General features: G+C 34.2%; 1 protein-coding gene across 1 annotated transcript; it reads left to right on the forward strand.

Annotated features, from left to right (window-relative positions):
• Positions 1-1,279: 1,279 nt before the first annotated feature.
• Positions 1,280-1,633, forward strand: LOC133300940 (uncharacterized mitochondrial protein AtMg00820-like). Its single transcript, XM_061500525.1, has one exon. The coding sequence runs from the start codon at positions 1,280-1,282 to the stop codon at positions 1,631-1,633; it is 354 nt and encodes a 117-aa protein (XP_061356509.1).
• Positions 1,634-20,697: the final 19,064 nt, after the last annotated feature.

Consider the following 20,697-nt stretch of genomic DNA (forward strand, 5'->3'; position numbering starts at 1 on the left):
TCTGTCTCTAAGGACATCGCCGATAGCCTCATGTATTTCTCTAATGCTTATGACATTTGGAATAACTTACGCAATCATTTTTTACAAGCTAATGGTCCTCGAATTTTTCAGTTAAAGCTTCAGATTTCTTCATTGCAATAGGGTTCCATGGATGTCAACTCTTACTATACCAAATTCAAGATCCTCTGGGATGAGTTGAATGACTATTCCCCACCAGCTGCCTGCACTTGTGGTGCTTACAAACTGTCCTTGGTTCGGTGCAGCAAGATCAGACCATGCAATTTCTCAAGGGTCTCAATGATTCTTTTGCCTCTATCTGTGCCTTGATACTATTGATGACCTTTTTTCCAGCTTTGTCAAGCGTGTTTTCCCTCATTCTCCAAGAGGAACACCAGTGTCAAATATCTACTTCGTTTCCTGTTGCACCTGACATGCCATTGTTGGGTTCCATTGTTGTTCTGACTGTTTCTGCTTCAGCGTCACTGTCCTTCGCTTCCATGGCCACCGCTCCTCGCTGTTCACGCCCCTTTTGCACCCACTACCAAACATAGAGCCACACCAAGGAACGCTGCTTCAAACTCTATGACTTTCCTCTTGGGTATAAACCCAAATCATCCAAGTCCAATTTCAACTTCACCCAAGCCCAATCTCATGCGGCCCTTTCCTCTGTTACTCACCTACCCAATGAGCCCAACCCATCACCCTTCACACCTAATCAGTATACTCAACTCCTAAACCTTCTCCCGCACAATCCACCTACCTCTTCCTCCATGCCGTTAGCCTTCACCCCAACCGATGCTTCTTCGTCGTAGTCCGTCGTGAGCTTCAGTGGTGACTCTTCTTTACCTCCACCCTTCTTAAGCATCATCCCAAAATTTCTCCTCATGTCGTTTCTTGTGTCTTCTTTGGCTAGCCCCTGGCTACAAAGCCTACAAGCTTCAGACTTAGAATCTAATCATATTTTTATCTCCCGTGCTGTCATCTTCCATGAAACAGTTTTTCCCTTTGCCAATTTGGATCCTTCTACCTCTCCTCTCACTTCAATTCCTTCTTCCTCACTCACCACTGCTGCTCCTCAACCCTCCTCCAACTGTGTTAGAAAACCACCTCCTCACCTGAAAGACTATATTTGCCTTTCCTATACTCAGCACCCCATTTCCTCCTATATTTCTTATGTTACCTTTCCACATCTCACAAAGCCTTTATTAATGTCATTTCTACACATTATGAACCTCCTTCTTTTGCTGAAGCTTCACAATTTCCTGAATGGTGTACTGCCATGGCTGCTGAGCTCGGTGCTCTGGAACAGAACAACAACTGGAACATTGTTTCTTTACCTACCAGCAAACACTCTATTGGTTGTAAATGGGTGTTCCGTGTTAAGCTTCATTCTGATGGCTTCCTTGAAAGGTACAAAGCTCGCTTAGTTGCTCAAGGTTATACACAGCAGGAGGGCAATGATTTCAAAAAGACTTTCTCTCCAGTAGCCAAGATAATTATTGTTTATATCTTGCTTTCTCTTGCTGCCATCCATGATTGGCATCTAGTTCAATTAGATATCAATAACACATTTCTTCATGGGGACTTGACTGAAAAGGTTTACATACGTCTCCCTCCCGGATACTCTCCATAAGGGGAGCCTCTGCCCCCCCAATGCTGTTTGCTGCTTAATGAAATACATTTATGGTTTTAAGCATGGTTCACGACAATGGTTCTCCAAATTTTCCTCTATTCTGATTTCTCTTGGTTTCTCTCTATTTCTAATCTATTAGTATTAATAGATTACTATATAAATAGTATTTGTAAGAACCAATAGTTCATTATCTAATGGATTTTTCCTTTCTAATACTCTATCCGAGAGTTATCAATATTTATCAAATCTGTTCCTATCTAACGGAACGCTATTGGATCAAATGACAAAGACATTGTTGATAAAAAGATGGCTTTTCCCGGATGAGATGGTTGTTGCTATCTGCTCCAATAACGAATAATTGGTTTAACGGAATATTACATCTGATTCATTTATGGCTATATTGGTCTATGTTGATGAAATAATTGTTGCTTCTAACAATTTTGATCATGTGCAGTAACTCACAGCCAAGTTGGACAACACCTTTAAGTTAAAAAATTTGGGCTCTCTAAAATAATTTTTGGGTCTTGAGGTTGGCAAATCATCTACAACGATTATTTTATGTCAAAGAAAGTATACTCTTTCCCTTCTTCAGGATTTTGGTCTCACTGGCTGCAAGTCACGTTCCACTCGTATGGAGCTGAACCTCCATTTATCTGCCACTGATGGTACTCCTTTAGAAGATCTCATTGCACACCGCAGATTAATTGGGCGTTTGATTTATCCGACTATCATAAGACCAGACATTTACTTTGTTGTAAATCATCTAAGTCAATTCATGTCAGCCCCTAGACAACCTTATCTTCAAGCAGCTCAATGCATTCTTGGGTATCTAAAGTCTACCATCGGTCAGGGTTTTTTTCTTCTTATAATCCTCTCTTCAACTGCATGATTTTGTGATTCAGATTGAGCTTCATGCTCAGACAGCCGTAGGTCTGTTTTTGGTTTTTGTGTGTTCCTTGGCAACTCTCTGATTTCCTGAAAATCCAAGAAATAACCCACTGTTGCGCGATCCTCTGTTGAGGCTGAATATCGTTCCATGGCAAATGTCACCTGTGAACTGTTTTGGCTTTTCTCTTTGATCACTGACTTGAAGGTCCCACATTCATCTCCAGCCTAGGAAACACGGACACGTGTCGGACATGGACACGTTAGGACACGCGTCCGACACGCGGTTGACTTTTAGGGACACGTTGACTTGAGGGACACGCGAGTTTGACCGAATCCGACACGCGGTCAACGTATATGGACACGTTTTGGCATTTTTAAAAAAAAATAAAAATAAAAATACAATTATAAAAATAAAAAAATATTTAATAAAAAACAAAATGTCTGAACCCCATCGTCGTCTGATCCTCTCTCGCACAAGTTGCTGGTCCGGGTCTTCTTTTCTTCGTCGTCGGTCGTCGTCTACTTCTCCGGTCGTTGGTCGCCGTGTAGAGCTTGAAGAAAAATGGAGACCCATGCACATGCTTCTTATGTACAGCCATGGATACCTCCCTCTGGCTTTTGGGTATATGTTAAAGACACAAGTTTTGTGTTTATTTTGTACGGATAAGATTTATAGGTATTGAAGGGAGTTAAGGTCACTTCGTCGATCCGTGTAATAGGTTTCTAAGAGGCGTTTAGGACGGTTGATTGGTTTCTTTGTACGGTCTATATCTGAGATGAGACTGTGTTTGGATCGATGACGTGGATGAGGTGGATGACTGCGTTTTGATTGTATTTATTTTTCTCATTTTATGTACTACTCTAGGACTCTTATACTTTAATTTTTTATTTTATCTTCCTTGAAAAAAATTACATTATGAAATTTTTCTACACTCTACACTCTTGGGATGTTCTATTATTTTTTTTAATATTTACGTTATGAAATTTGAATATTTGATTAGTATATGAGTTATTATGAGTTGCTATATGTATTAAATATAAATTATATTATATATATTAAAAATATTATTTAATATCAAAACGTGTCCCAATGTGTCCAAATATGACATTTTTTAGAATTAACGTGTCAGTGTGTCGTGTCGTGTCCCGTGTCCGTGCATCACAGTCTCCAGCACACCTAGTGCCAGGTCACCATTGGATAAAAGAGAGAGAATGTTAAAAAGTTTTTGAAGAGAGAGAAAATATTAATCCAATGGTGATTTGATAGGTAGTAAGGTGGTAGTGGACACTTTTGGTAGTCAAAATATCTCCCCTCAATAAAGAAATGGAAAGATTGAAAAAAAAAATTCGTTGAGCATTAGTTTCTATACAGAATATAAAAATTACAAATTCGGCAAGTATATATACTGAAAGGATTCATTTCTCATTAATTGCATCAGCCAAGTACATTGGTATATATACAAACAAGAAAAGATTGAAAATCAGGCAAAATAGAATAAAAGAAAGAGGGAGGATATTTTGACTACCAAAAATTTCCACTACCACCTTACTACCTATCTAATCACCATTGGATTAACATTTTCTCTCTCTTCAAAAACTTTTTAATATTCTCTCTCTTTGATCCAATGGTGATTTGATAGGTAGTAAGGTGGTAGTGGACACTTTTGGTAGTCAAAATATCCCCCCTCTTCTTTACTAAGTCGTTGCTTGATTATCAACACGGGCTCTTTGACCGATGGGGTTTTTTTGTGATGTTAATTTATGAATTTGGTATTTGGTTGAAGGTATTTACGAATTAGGGTCATTTAGTGACGCGAGGGGGACCCAGCGTCACTGAGTGCCGCTACCATCCCCTCGCGTCACTCTCACTTTTTTTTTATTTTTTTTTACTTTTTTCTATTGAGTGCCGCCCCCCTCCCCTGTGGCACTCACAGAATTGTGCCAAGTGGCACAATCTGGTTACTCCTATTACTGTAAAACTTCAGAAAACCATAACTTTTGACTCGGGTATCCAAATCAGATGATTTTTTTTTATTTCACATAACTTTCCGAGATCTACGCAATGACATCTCATTTGACATATTTTATCTCTCACAAACATAATTCAAATCTGTAAAAAAAGTGTAATTAGTGTTGCACATTTGAACTATATTAATGGAAAATAAAATATGTCAAATGAGATGTCATTACGTAGATCTCGAAAAGTTATGTGAAATCAAAAAAAAAAATCATCTGATTTGGATACCCGAGTCAAAAGTTATGGCCTTCCGAAGTTTGACGGTAATAGGAGTAACCAGATTGTGCCACTTGGCACAATTCTGTGAGTGCCCCAGGGGAGGGGGGCGGCACTCAATAGAAAAAAGTAAAAAAAAAATAAAAAAAGTGAGAGTGACGGGAGGAGATGATAGCGGCACTCAGTGACGCTGGGTCCCCCTCGCGTCACTAAATGACCCCCGTTCATAAATACCTTTAACGCAATATCAAATTGATAAATTAAAGAAATTAAAACCCCTAATGGGTGAAAGAGCCTATCAACACGCTGTTTGTCATATTGAAGATTTGATAAAACAAACTGTTGTTAATAATACAGGAGAGAAACTGGAATATTTAAAGTTTAATTACATTAAAATAATGTTTGAGATGAGATGAATGAACTTCATTTTTAAAATTGTAGAGCGGTTAAGGTTAAAATCTCAAGGCTGGTGTTTTTAAAGTTCTTTATGCTAAATCGTTGTTCACCTAGCTATGGTCATGAACGTAGTAGATGTTAATTAAAAAATTAAGCAGGATAAGTTAAAAGTGAAGTCTAATGATGTCAGTGATTCGCATACATCATCCTAGATAATTAAAAGGGTTAAAAAAAACTAAAAAAAAAGGTTGTGAGAGCTACTTAATTGTCTTGCTTAATGGGAAAGAATCAACAATTATTTTATTTGAACTTGAAAAGAATTGAAGTGTTTTTTACCTTCATTTATAAATTTGAAAGCATCATTCAGGGTTTCTTTTTGTCCATCAGACAATCAAGTTATTTGTATAGAAAATGAAGGAAATGGCCACATCTAAAAAGTTTGGAGAGCAAATAGAGGCTTGTTCATACCCACTGTCTTCTTTCATACTATCTTTTATTTTTATTATATTTTTAAAACAATTCCTCTTTTGTTGGATGTAGCATTCTATACCCCTACAAGAATTGTTTCAAAGGGATAAGGTTTGCGTGGCGCCGGATTAAACCTCCACCATCCCTCCTTATAGTTGTTTCTAATTTTCTTTAAACATGTGATCGGATTTTCTTTGTGATAACAGTTTATTTAATCAATTTTTTATTATTAATTATCAAAAAATATTTTATATATAATTGCCGGTGTATACACGGTTCACAAATTTGTATTGAGTTAATATTATTGTGTTGCTATATATCTTTAACAGCCCAATGCAGGCAAACCAAATGTTTTAGTCAATCCTAGCCAGGTCTGGGCCAATTTTTATTTACCAAAGAAAATATTACTTGGCCCAAAAGAGGAGTTTCTATGCTAAACAAATGAACCAGATGGACTTTGCCATTTTTAAAACCTATATTTTGGTTTTCATCACTTTTTCCGTACGCGTAGATTGTTAGAGTCTGTTTGGATCCTCTTATTTTTAAGCTAGAAGCTACTTATAAGCTAAAGCTAAAAAAAAAAACTTAAAAAAAGAAGCTAAAAGCTGTTTGAAAATTACATAAAAGTTTTAGCTTAAAAATTACTTAAAAGTACGTATTTCAAAAAAAATATCTCTCTCTTTATCTTTATCACTCTTTATTTTAAAAAAAAACACACAATTCAAGAAAAATAGATAAGAGCTTAAAAAAAAAGCTCCTCCAAGGAGCTTTTAGTTTAGAGCTTTTTTCTTCATTATAAAAAAAGAGCTTTTCGTTATAAGAGCTTTTTCCAAAACCTGTTTAGCCTAGCTTATACTTATAAGTAGCTTATAGCTTAAAAAAAGAGGATCCAAACAGGCACTTAGTATTTATCGTATATGCATGTGCTCAGATATATTTATGAGAGATATATCGTATTGGCTCAAAGTTAATGTATCAATCATTACGTATTAACAATAGGCGTAAAGTTAAGATGTGAGTGTGTGCACAGTATCTTACAAATTACACATTGTACTTTAGAAGATCTCCTTCCAGTCCAACGCAGGAATTTATAAACACACAAATATCAATGAATTTAACCCACATTATAAAAATAAAATAAAAAAATCCTATGAAGAGCCACGGTGATATAAAACGTGAATACATTATTCCATTAACCAAGTCAATACAAAGATGTCGCGGACTAAATTGCAGAAGTGCCCTACCCAAAATCAAAAAAGTTTATTGGGCTGGAATAAAACCAAACAAGAAAAAAAATACATGAATTCAGCTCTCAACCAAACTGGCCGACAAAAAACAAGGCCAATTCCGGGGAGAAGATACCAAGGCAGAAAGCTACAACAAAATCCCCCACCTTCAAATACACCATCACATTTTAGTTTAAGCAAGAAGCATATTCATAGGTTTAGAATTTAGTTTTGCTGATAGGGAAGCACATGGTAGCGAAGATAATTGTCAATGTATTAAGTGATAAATCAGATTATAAAATACGATAGACTTGACATCACTTTACAACATGAGTTTGGATCCCTCAAACCCAAACATTAATCATAATCTTCAATTACTCTATACAATCAAAACAGGTTAGATTGGTCAAACCATTTGCTCTAATGTCATGGGAAGATCTCCATCAATGGACTTTATATCATATCTTAATCCAGAATCTTAAGACAGTAAGTTTATAAATCTTTTCATCTATATAGTTCTCACTTAATTCATTTCTAACCAATGTAGATTTTTTTTTGGAGAATTAATTAATGTAAAATTTCATTCCTCACATACGAATTCTCAAAAATTTCCCCCAAAAGTGTGAACCCAGTTTCCCTTAAACAAATACATTCTTTCTCTAATATTTCTACCGCAAAGAATTGTGTTCCTTCAAGAGGAGTAGGGATAGAGTGAAGATGCTTTCTTGATGTACTTACACCACATTCATAACCATAATCAAGTCTTGTAATAGATTAGGGTAGATCCGTTTCGGGTCAAAATCTAACCCAAGATAATGTGTATCAAACCAACTTGTATATATGAACCCTCAATCCCTCGTACTAAAATTGGGCCCAATAGTTAATTAACCCGACAATAGTATTAGCATTTAAACCATGTCATTGCTCGGGCTTAAGTTGAATTATACACTACTCATCATAGAAATTGACTCATATTATTTACTTAGATAATTTTGTGTGTGTGGAGTTTTTGAAGTTTTATTTAGTTCAAATTGTTTTATTTTAATTTCTTATTCAATTTAAATTGATCGACTTTTTTCTTCTTCCATTTCTTGGAGTTTCGATCAAGTTCTACATTTTGTTCATAAAAAAATCATTAACATATTCAACTAAAAACTTGATGAAATAACCATTTTTAATCCTAACCGTCAAATTTGTCCAAAATTTACAATCACTATGGGATCACTGGAGCATTAGTCGGGTGAAAGATGCATGGATCTAGGGACAATCTCGCCCTTTTGGGATGCATGGATCTAGGGACACGTGTCTTTCCCTTTCGAGATTTAATGGTGGTGGTGGGTGGATAATTGAAGCGACCCAATCTGACTCCGCGGGCCGAAACAGCTACAGGTTATTACATTGTAGTGGGCCTTAGAGGAATTATTTCCTTAACCCAAAATGTTGTTTGATTTCTCAAATTCGGGTGTTTGTGCCATTTTTCAATTTTAATAACAAATAAATGTATCTTTAAACGCATTTTTCATCATATTGCCTATGATTTGTGATCTCGATAAAATACGGTAGGCCCATCAAAGGTTAAAATTCAAAGAACAAGGCCCAGAATAAGGCGCGATGTCCTCAATCGTGCATCGGACGGCGCGATGGTATCATCGCACCTGAAACCACCTTTCAACATGACTTCGGAGTTAAGGAAGCGATTCAGGCTTTGTTTGGGAGTTGATTTTAGGAGGGGAACGAAAATAAATGGAGGGTTTTAGAAAGTCCTTCCCTTGTTTATGAGTTTAAAAAAATGAGGGGAAGAAATTGAGGATTTTTACTAAACCCTCCAAAACTTTTTTTTCTTAAAATTAAAATTCCCCCCAATTGGAGAGTTTGAAGGGAAAAATATTAAAAATTACTTATCTACCCTTAGCATTAAAATGTAAAAACTACATAAATGTGAACCATTTTTCAATGTGACATTATTAAAAAAATCTCAAATAACGACAGAATTTATCAACGAAAAATATTTCATCAAAAATAGTGATGAAATTTTTGATGAAAATCATATATGTCAAAAAAATTTCATCGAAATTAGAGACGGAACCAGATTTTGCCAAAATAAGTGACATAATTTTTTTACGAAAAAAAAAATCCAGTCAAAATTATTGATAGAATCTAAACTCCGTCAAAACTTTCAACGAAAATATTTTTATCCAAAATTTTGACGAAACACATTTCCATCGAAAAGTTTCGACAAAAAATAATTATGTCAAAAAAATTTACGAAAAATATTTTCAACAAAATTTTTCACAAAAATATTCGACGAAAAATATTTCCTTCAAAATTGTGACTAAAAACATTTCTGTAAAAAAAATTTGAAGGAAAATTTGTTTTGTCAAAATTATTTACGGAATCTACATTTCTTCAAAACATTTTCCTCAAAATATTTAACAAAAAAACATATTCATCGAAATTTTTGACGAAAAATATTTCCATCAAAATTTTCAACGAAACACATTTCCACCGAAAAATTTTGACGGAAAATATTTCATCAAATTTTTTTACAGAATTTAAATTTTGTCGAAAGTTTTCGACAGAAATATTTTCGTTAAACTTTTTGACAAAAAAAATTCCTTTTGAAATTTTTAACGAAACTCAATTCCATAGAAAATTTTCGACGGAAAATATTTCCGTAAAGTTTTTTGTTAAAACACATTTCCATCAAAAATTTCAATAGAACACATTTATGTCAAAAAATTTTGACAGAAACTATTTTCGTAAAAATTTTGACGAAAAATATTTCGATAAAAAATTTGACAGAAATTTTTTTTTGTCAAAATCCTTTACAGAATCTAAATTTCATCGAAATTTTCGAATGAAACATTTCCTTCAAATTTTTTGACAAAACAATTTCCGCCGAAATTTTTGTAAGAACACATTTCCACCGAAATTTTGTTCGGAAAACATTCCGTCAAAATTTTTGACGGAATTCTTTTTTCGTTTAAAACATTTGATGGAGGAAATCATTTTTGTCAAACCTATTGACAAAAACTAAATTTCGTCGAAAATTTTGATAAAAAATTTATTTTTGTGAAAAACTTTTATCGGAGAAAAAATTTCGTCGCTCTTCGACGAAAAGTATTTTGAAAAAAAATAATATTGTGAGAAAATTTTCATCGTTTGCAACATAGAAATTTCATCGAAAATATGATCTTTTTTAGTATTGTGAAAAGTACATAAATAATTTTGTTAGAAATTTTAAATTTAATTTAATTTATAAAATATAATAATTATATTAATTTTAAAAAAAAGGTAAAATGGTAAAAATATTTCATTAACCCTCTATTTTTTCTCTTTTACCATTTTTTAACTCCCAAATAAAGGAAGGGAATACCCTTCAATTTTTTTCCTTTCCTTCCCCTCCCCCCTGGATCCCCTCCTTTCCTTTCCCCTCCAAACTCCCAAATAAAGCCTAGGGAGTTGGTTTTAGGAGGGGAAGTAAACGAAATGAAAGAGATGATTTTAGTAAGTCTTTCTCTTGTTTGTGAGTTTAAAAAAAGAGGGGAATAAATTGAGGATTTATACTAAACCTTAAAAAATCTTCCTTCTTCTCAAAAATTAAAGTTCCTCCAATTTGGGGGGTTTAAGAGAGGAAATATTAAAAATTACTTATCTACCCTTAGCATTAAAATGTGAAAACTACATAAATGTGAGTCTTTTTAAATATGACATTATTAGAAAAGTCTCAAATACCGACAGAATTTATCGATGAAAAATATTTCGTCAAAAACAGTGATAAATTTTTTGGTGAAAATCATATACGTTAAAAAATTTCCGTCAAAACAGAAGACGAAATTAGATACGAAACCAGATTTTGCCATAATTATTAACATAAATTTTTTACGGAAAAAAATTCAGTCAAAATTATTCTATAATTCTGTCAAAACTTTCGACGAAAATATTTCCATCCAAAATTTTGACGAAACACATTTCTATCGAAAAGTTTCAATGTAAAACATGACGAGGTAAATCCAGAATAGAGCAAGAACACAGAAGATTAGCAATGGGGAAAGGAACATACCTCCAATATATACTTCAGATGAACGGAAGGAGGACAGAACGTGTCAACACCAGAAATCACAAGCAGAGGAAGCAAGGTCTCTCACGGTCACATTAAGTGCTCTGTGTGCTTTCCCTCCACACTCAGCAGCTCAGTACAAATATGAAAACTTTACCAAATGGATATCCAAAAGGTTAAAACGTGTTGTATAAAACGGATAATAAGGGACACGTGGGAAGAAGATGAAACGTTTTAACTTTAAAACAGCCCACGATTGCCATTAAACACCCATGTAATTACGGTGGCATTAAATGCTTCTGACAGTTAACATCTAATCAACCATTTTAAAGCGGCTAAGTCATGATGACTCTTTGGCATGGTTGTTGCGACATCAAAATAATCGCGCTAAAAGGGTATATCGCGCACAGATGCATAATATATATCTCACAGCTTTGCCACATACCAAAACTGTGAGCTAGGGGGCAACTGATCTGGATAAAATATAACAGGCCCATTAAAGGCCCACATACATAAGGACAAGACCCAAAACCCTTAAAGCCCAGTATAAGGCGCGATGACTCACATCGCGCATAAGCATGGCGCGATGACACCACCGCGCACAAAACCGCCCTTTAACATATCTTCAGATATAAGAAAGCCAACACATGAACTGACAAAGGTCCACCGCGCTACTGAACAAATAGACAAAGGACAGCACCAACTTGTCACTACTCTATCAAAGTATCCTGGCATTAAGAGATAAGGCTATTAAGGCACAGGCAGAACTTGCAGCCCTAAAATGGTCAATCAGAGGCCATACCGCCTTCACAAGGCGACATCACAACCACTATATAAACAAAGGGTACATGTCCAGGTATGATGATCTAATTCAGTAAAGAATATACATACACCTGCTATTGATATTGACTTGAGCGTCGAAGTGTCATCGCAGGTACCCCCAGTCTGAATCATCGTGCCAAAGGAGAACTAGAGTCCTCACATCATGAACTAGAACCTCAAGCCTAGAAAGCTGTTCATCCCAAAGAAATTCTCCATCAACCGTGTGTGATTTGTCCCAGTACACATTGGCCAGCCCATACTATATTTGGTCTGATCAACTACTTATCTAACAAACTCATCTACTAATAAAGTATCAGATGCAACTTCAACTTCATACTTGCATACTGATAAGTAACATATCAACACATCTCATTAATGAAAATATTATATGTCAGCCAAAATTCTCTTTTCTCTGCCAAATTCTTTCTCTCTCCTCTGATGTGCAATACTCCCATTGATTGGATGCACTGAATCTAAGTGCAACAGATGCACCTAAAATTTATTCCTTGACGCATTGGGTGAAGGGTCATACAAGGACAGTACATTGATCATGTAATTTTTGCAAGACAATCTGATTGTGTTCTTCTCGATCACATAAAACTAGTATGAAGTCATGAGCTCAAATGCACCACAAGAAACTAGAATGACAATTTTTTCATGTTTCGTGACTTGTACATCCCATTCAGATAAGTGAAAATGGACCCTTTTTTTTTCTTTTTTCTTTTTATGATAGTTACCCAAGTCTTGTATGAAACATTTTGGGTACTCAAACGTTTTCATTCAGTTATACGTTTTATCTGACCCTGATTTTTACACGCGGTAGCAAAAGGGAGTCCAATAGACCAATAAGATCGACTCTCTGCTACCACGTTTAAAAAGTGATCCCACTGATAGGACCAACGGAATTTAAGTATGATATTTTGGGGAAAATTTCTCACTCCAAGCATGAAGTCTTAAAAAATGTGGTATATGGGTCATTGTCCTTGAATTTGGAGGCTATACAATCGTGGATTATTAAAATTGTCCCTTTTTTTTTTTTGGTAAGGTAAAATTGTCTGATTAGGCCAACCTAATAAGACAACTGAATTTAAAAACCACCATCACTTCAATTATTTCCTTTTTAATTGCACAAAGTCACAACGGTACGTGGGTAACTTGTACATCGCTCTATTTTATTTTCGTGTTTGATTGATGATAATTTCATATGCTCTCCTCCACAAATCGTTCCGAAGGATACAAATAAAAAATATTGTCTGAGCAATAATGAAATTCCGTCACCGTGGACATCTCTGTTCTATTACATGACGTATAAAAAGAAAAACAATTGTGAATTATATATAATCCACTCGCATTATTTATGAATATAAATAGTCATACTAAAAAGAAAGAAATAAAAAGTATAATCATTATATTTTATATGAATACTAATAAATCTATTTACCAAAAAAATACTAGTAAATCTTATAATAATTTTTTTTTTCTCTCGTTGTTTTATAAAGTTTATGTCTTCTCTCTGCATTATCCTCTTTAGTTTTTAAACAAATGTTTACAAATTTAATTAGAAAATAAGTGAAAAACGGCAAGTTGTTCTCTAAAAAAAAGTGTGACTCGAATAAGAGAATCACTATTGTAGCTCGATATATATATATATATAGAGAGATCATTTGACTCAAGAGTAAGACTTATAAGTCTTACTCTCCATCCTAATCGTTGATTTTCGTCCATCCAACGGTTATAATTTAGGAAGTTATATTAATTAATTAATTATTAATTATACTATTAATGACAACCGTTGATTTCCGTCCATCAACGGCTGGGATTTGGAGTAAGACTTAAAAAGTCTTACTCTGGAGTCAAAAGAACCCTCATATATATATATATATATATATATATATATATATATATATATATATATATATACGGTAATAGTTTTCTCATGTAGTAGGAGATAATAATTATCTCCTACTGACTCATTTGTATAAGTGAGGTCCACTTTCAAGGGAAGAGAGAAAAAGTAAAGTGGGACCCATCTTGAATTTGTGTGTGTGTAGGAGATAAGTTTTTTCTTATGTGACATAAGAATAATAAATCTCATATATATATATATGGGGAGAGATCATTTGACTCCAGAGTAAAACTTATAAATCTTACTCTTCATCCTAGCCGTTGATTTCCGTCCATCCAACGGTTATAGTTTAAGAAATTAAATTAATTAATTAATTATTAATTACACCATAAATGACAACCGTTGATTTCCGTTCATCAACGGCTGAGATGGGGAGTAAGACTTAAAAGTCTTACTCTGGAGTCAAAAGAACCCTCCCCTATATATATATATATATATATATATATATATATATATATATATATATATATATATATAAATGAAAATGGATCATCTCATGTTAAAAAAGAATGACATGGTCATATGAGAATATCACAATCACACAAAGTTAAATCAACAGTTATGATTTTATAATTACCTACTTCAATATTCTTTCTTTCTCTTCTCTTATCATTAGTGATCTACCTTTGTATAATTATAATTTCTCTCATCATGTGATATATATTTTTAATATAAGAGGATCCATATATATATATGTGTGTGTGTGTGTGTGGGTCTCATTTTATTTTTTTCTCTATATATATGAGAGACACCAAACCCCCCCCCCCCCCCACACACACAGGCAGGATCTTTTGATATCAAATCTTAACCGTTGATTTTGTGAATCTAACGATTATAATTTATAATATCATATTTATTAATTAATTAATAATTCTGAGTAAATTATAACCATTAGATTGACAGAAATTAACGATTAAGATATGATGTGTGTGTGTGTGTATATATATATATATATATATATATATATATATATAAAGAATAAGATATTATACCTAGTTTTTTTTGTGTCTACTCTACCTACTCTTCTCTAATGCAATTAGATCAGAATTTTAATTAATATTTATCTTTTTTCTCTTCTTTTGAAATTCTGATTTAATAATATTAAAAAAAGTACACATAAAAAAATATAGACATGATGTCGTATCTTCATATATAAACTCCATGAAGCTTTCTTACATTAGCCACCAACCAGCATGTGGGCGTGGCTGAGCTGTGCGAAGACAGTTGATACGGAATTATTACATAGTCGTAGTCCTTATGTCAAATATAATAATTCAGACAATTCGACAACCGCGCTAACCATATACTATTATTATAACTCTAACTGTCGCATTCACACCCTAATATATTATTGATCACGTAGTTTATTGAAATCGAAGTATAGACTCGCGTTCCGTGGGCATCTTAAGAAATTGTTTGTCTTTGCTCATTTTCTTACACAATTAGTCTTATTTATTTTGAACATTTCAAAATTTTCAGCACTTGAAAAAGATGTAAGAAACATATAGTTTTAGTATCAATAACGAGATAAACAAGAAAAATAAGAACATAGGAAGAGTAATAAAATTATGAAGGAATGAAAAGAATAAAGAGTACGTGAAAGATTATAAAAAAAAGGAAACAAATAGTGCTACTGTGAAACTTATGATAGTTATTAATCATGAACATTAATATGCTAAAAACAAAAAATAATTTATAATTGTTAAATTACTTATTTGTGAGTAATTGAAGGAAACAAAGAGTTTTATTAATCTCTTCCCTTATTTGTGAGTTAAAAAAAAAAAGGGAAAGGGAATTGAGAATTTTTGCAAAATCTTACAAAACCCTTTTCACCCTTAAAACTAAAGTTCTCTCAATTTGACGGGTTGGAGGGGGAAAATATTGAAAATTACTTATCTACCCTTAGCATTAAAATATAAAAATTACATAAATGTGAATCATTTTTAAATGTGACATTATTAGAAAAGTCTCAAATATCGATAGAATTTATCGACAGGAAATATATCATCGAAAATAGAGACAAATTTTTTGACAAAAAACATATTACGTTGACAATAGAAACGAAAAAAATTTCCGTCGAAACTAAAGATAATATTAGATACAGAACAAGATATGGCCATAATCACAAATATAAATTTTTTTCAAAAAAAAAAATTCAGTCAAAATTCTTGATAGAATGTAAATTCCGTTGAAACTTTCAACGAATATATGTCCGTCAAACTTTTCAACGAAAAAAATTTCAGTCAAATATTTCGACGAAACACATTTCCATCAAAATTTTTTTATGGAAAACAATTACAAATTTTTTTTTGACAAAAAACATTTTTGAAATTTTTTTTGACCAAAAACATTTCCATCAAAAATTTCGATAGAATCTAAATTTCATCAAAAGTTTCATCGAAAAATATTTCCATCAAATTTTTAAAAAAAAAAACACATTTGCAGCAAAAAATTTTGATAAAAAATATTTTCATAAAAATTTATGACGAAAAACATTTGGGTAAATTTTTTTGATGAAAAATAATTTTTTGACAAAATTCATTACGGGATCTAAATTCCCTCAAAATATATAAAAAAAAACATATCTGTCAAAATTTTCGTCAGAACACATTTCCATCAAAAATTTGCGATGGAAAATTTTCCTTAAAAAATTTTGACGAAAAATATTTACGTAAAAAATTTTGGCGGAAAAAAAATTCGTCAAAATTATTTATAGAATCTGAATTCCATCGAAAGTTTTTTGACGCAAACACTTTTGTTAAAATTATTGACAAAAAATATTTCCTTCGAAATATTTTACGGAATACATTTCCATCGAAAATTTTCAACGAAAATATTTTTTCCAAATTTTTTGATAAACAAAATTTCCATCAAAATTTTGACGAAAAATATTGCTGTAAAAAATTTCAACGAAAAAAATATTCTGTCCAAATTATTTACAGAATGTGAATCCTATCGAAAGCTTCGACAGAAACATTTCTCTCAAAAAATTTGACAAATTTTTTTTTCCATCGGAATACATTTCCATTGAAAGTTTTGGATGGAAAACATTACGTCAAAATTTTTGACAAAATTTTTTTATCAATAAAAAAAAAATTCAATTTTTTTACGTCGAAATTTTTCATCAGATAAAAATTCTGTCAAACGAAAAGTATTCCGACGAAAAAATATTTTTTGACAGAATTTTCATACTTTGCAACATAGAAATTTTGTCAAAAATATGATCTTTTTTAATATTGTGAAAAATATATAAATAATTTTGTTTAGAAATTTTAAATTTTTTTTATTTGTAAAATATAGTAATTATATTAATATTTTAAAAAGGGTAAAATTTTAAAATTATCTTACTAACCCTCCAATTTCTCCCTTACAATTTTTTTAACTCCAAAACAAGGAAAAAGAATACCCTTCAATTTCTTTCTCTTCTTTCCCCTCCCTTCCCCTTGGATCCCCTTCATTTCTTGTCCCTCCAAACTCCCAAACAAAACATAATAGTCACTTAAAAAAATGAAAAACCTATAAGTATGTTGACATTGTTGGGCTTTTCTTCCTTCAATGTTGCACAAAGCTTAATGTTACTTTTGTGTAGGGGTGTCAAAACGGGTTGACACGACACGAATACATCAACACTAACACGACACAAATTTTTATTCGTGTCAAAATCTTCAACACTGACACGACACAAATTTTTTGCGGGTTGACACGACATAACACGAATAACACGCAAAATAGGGGTCAAAATGGTAATTGAATTTTTTTTAAAAAAAATTGGATCGATATTAAAAAAAATTAAAAAAATAATTATAAAAAATTAAAAAAAAAATAATTTTAAAAAAATACGGGTCGACACGAACACGACACGAATTTTTTACGTGTCATTTTTCCCAACACGAACACGACACGAATTTTTTTGCGGATCAACCCGAACACGAATTTTCGTGTCGTGTCGCGGGTCGACCTGCGTGTCAAAACCTATATTGACACCCCTACTTTTGTGGGGCCTAAGAAATCCTAATTTTCACTTTTGATATTCTAGAAAAACTCCTCCCCTATATATGCTTGTGGTGTATGAAAGTGAGTAGGTTGAACATTTTAGTGATTTTGAGAAAAGCTTAGAGCTTTGTATTAGAGAGCTACTATAGAGGGAAGTTTGAATACCACCATTGGAGATGAGTTTTGAGTAACCACCATTATTGGTGAAGTTTGTTATCTTATACCCATTATTTTCATAGTGGAAGTTTGATTATGGACTAGTGTCCCGTGAGTTTTTACTTCTTCAGATTAGAGAAAGTTTTCCCATGTTAAATATCGACAATGTTCTTATCTGCCTCTCTCCTCTGCATTTTTCATTTTCTGTTGTGGGTTGGCAGACCTGGTGATTCAGGACACTTCTGATTTTGACTATCGAGATCCAAGATCAATGTTTGACTTGTGACATGCTTTGGTGCCGAGTTGAGGGAACCAAGTTCCCAATAGCGATATTAGAGCCCGAGTTCAAAGAGTTATGAGGAGACAAGATGGAGACAAAAGGCGTACCCTATGATAGCGACATGTTCAAGATGATCGCAAACAACTTTACTTATTGGAGAGTGATGTTGGAAGATCATCTGTACTCAAGGACATATATAAGCCCATTGTCCATGAAAAAATGCTCGAAGGCAAGACCGAGAAAGAGTGGGAAATCCTGAGTCATAAGGTCGTCGCTATGATAAGGAAATATATTTACAAAAGCCCCTTCGAGCACGTGTCTGAGTTCACGAACATATACGAGTTATGAACAAAACTGGAGTTCATGATTCAGAAGAAGACTCTCAGAAACAAAGCAAACCTGATTCGTCGACTTGTAAAGCTGGAATACAAGGACAACATGAGCATGATTGAACACTTCAACACCTACAAAGGTAATGTGAATCAGCTGTCTAAAGTTGAGATGCAGGTTGATGACAAGATACATGTGTTATTGCTGCTGAGCTTGCTGCCAGAAAGTTGGGATACTCTAGTAGTGACATTGAGTAACTCGACTCCAGATGGAAAATTGATGATGGATGTTGTGACTGACAGCCTCCTGAATGAAGAAGCTAGGAGAAGAGAGTGAGGTGTGACTAGCACCTCCGAGGGAAACGTGGCTAAGAATAGAGGAAAGTCTGACTCCTGGAGTCGAAGCAAGAGCCGATGTTGTGATGGACATGACAAGTCCAAAGGTCGGTCAAGACCGAGATACGAGTTGAAGTGTTTCTACTATGGAAAGCCTGACCAAAAGAAGTCGGACTGCAAGACTCTGCGGAAAGATGAACAAAACATCACTATGAAGCTGAATCAAATTGTTCCTAAGAAGAAAGAAGACAAGAGCACCACTGTGGTGGTTGCCAATATGATGTCGAGATATTTCTACTTGAAGAAGATAATTTTTTGAATGTTGCATATAATGACCGCACCTGGATTGTTGACTCTAGTGACTCCTTTCACGTTACTCTAGACAAAGATTTTTTCTCCTCTTACGTACGTGGAGATTTTGGAGTTGTGAAGATGGAAAATCAGGTAATGAGTAATATTGTCGGAGTTAGTGATGTGACCCTGATCACGGATGTCGGGTGCCGACTTGTGCTGAAAGACGTAAGGCATGTGCATGACATGCATTTGAGCCTAATATCAATAGGCAAGCTTGATGATGTTGGGTTAGTGAACTACTTTGGAAGTGGTAGATGGAAATTGTTCAAGGGAAATTTGTTGGTGGCCCGAGGTAAGAAGGAAAGCTTCTTGTGTGTGATGCAAGGGAAAAACAATGGTGGAGAAGCCAACTCTTTCCGAGATGGACCTATCATAGAGTTGTGACGCAAGCACCTCGGCCACATGAGCGAAAAAGGCTCCAAATCCTCAATAAGAAAGGACTTCTGACTGGGTTAAAATGCCAAGTACTGGAGAGCTGCACACATTGCCTAGCTAGAAAGCAGCACTGAGCTTTTTTCGTGAGACCAGATCATCTCAGGTGATGCAGATACGTTCTTGACCTCGTCTATACCGATGTATGTTTCATGTCGGAGAGATCCCTTGGGGGAGTTCAATATTTCGTTTCATTTATTGATGATCATTCCCGCAAAGTGTGGGTGTATCTGTTAAAATTTAAAGACCAGGTACTCCAAGCGTTCAAAGATTTTCATGCAATGGTGGAAAGGGAGACTGGTAAGAAGCTGAAAGTGGTTCGATCTGACAATGATAGTGAGTATTGCAGAGGGGCCGAGATCTGACTTTGGAAGACAGCCCCAAAGAATCCTCAGCTAAATGGAATTGCTGAAAGGATGAACCAAACTATTGAAGAAAGGGTACGGAGCATGCTATCACATGTCGGGTTGCCAAAATCATTTTGGGTTGAAACAGTTCGATCTGCTATTTACTTGATCAACCTCTAACCATTGAAGTAGAAATTCTTGAAGAAGTTTGGACAAGCCGAAAAGCGGCCTATGATCACTTAAGAGTATTTGGATGCCGAGCTTTCGTGCATATCCCTAAAAATAAAAGGGCGAAGCTCGATGCGAAAACTAAAAAATGCATTTACCTCGGTTCGCTGAGATGCGAATTTGGATTTATACTCTTGGATCCAATCAACAAGAAAATAGTGCGAAGCTGGGTGTAGTCTTTCATGAGAACGAGACTATTCAAGACATCTTGAAGCCCAAAGTCCGGGTTGTTTCCCGAGGAGAAGAACCCATCCCTGCTGTTTGAGTTGAAGCAGGGGGAGAAAATGAACAAGTTGATGAGGACCGAGATGCTAAGGTCTGAGATAATGAGATCCAAGATAATGAGAATGCTGAGCCAAATTCTCAACCTGAAGAACAATCCAAACACTCAACACGAGTAAGACAATCTTCTACAAGGTACCTTACTGATGAATATACAATTGTTGCTAAAGAGGAAGAACCATAAAGTTATGATGAGGCCATGACGAACTCAAACAAAACTGAATGGGAAAAGGCTATGCAGGACAAGATGAAGTCTTTGCATGAAAACCAAACTTATGAGCTGATCGAGCTACCTCAAAGAAGATGAACTCTAAAGAACATGTGGGTG

The sequence above is a fragment of the Gastrolobium bilobum genome, unplaced genomic scaffold, assembly GCF_033153095.1.
Source record: "Gastrolobium bilobum isolate Gb01-03AN ecotype WA unplaced genomic scaffold, APGP_CSIRO_Gbil_v1 utg4266, whole genome shotgun sequence".
In the NCBI taxonomy this organism is placed as follows: domain Eukaryota; kingdom Viridiplantae; phylum Streptophyta; class Magnoliopsida; order Fabales; family Fabaceae; genus Gastrolobium; species Gastrolobium bilobum.

Coding starts and splice junctions, on each gene's coding strand:
- LOC133300940 (XM_061500525.1), top strand. CDS start 1,280: ATGGCTGCTGAGCTCGGTGCTCTGGAACAGAACAACAACTGGAACATT.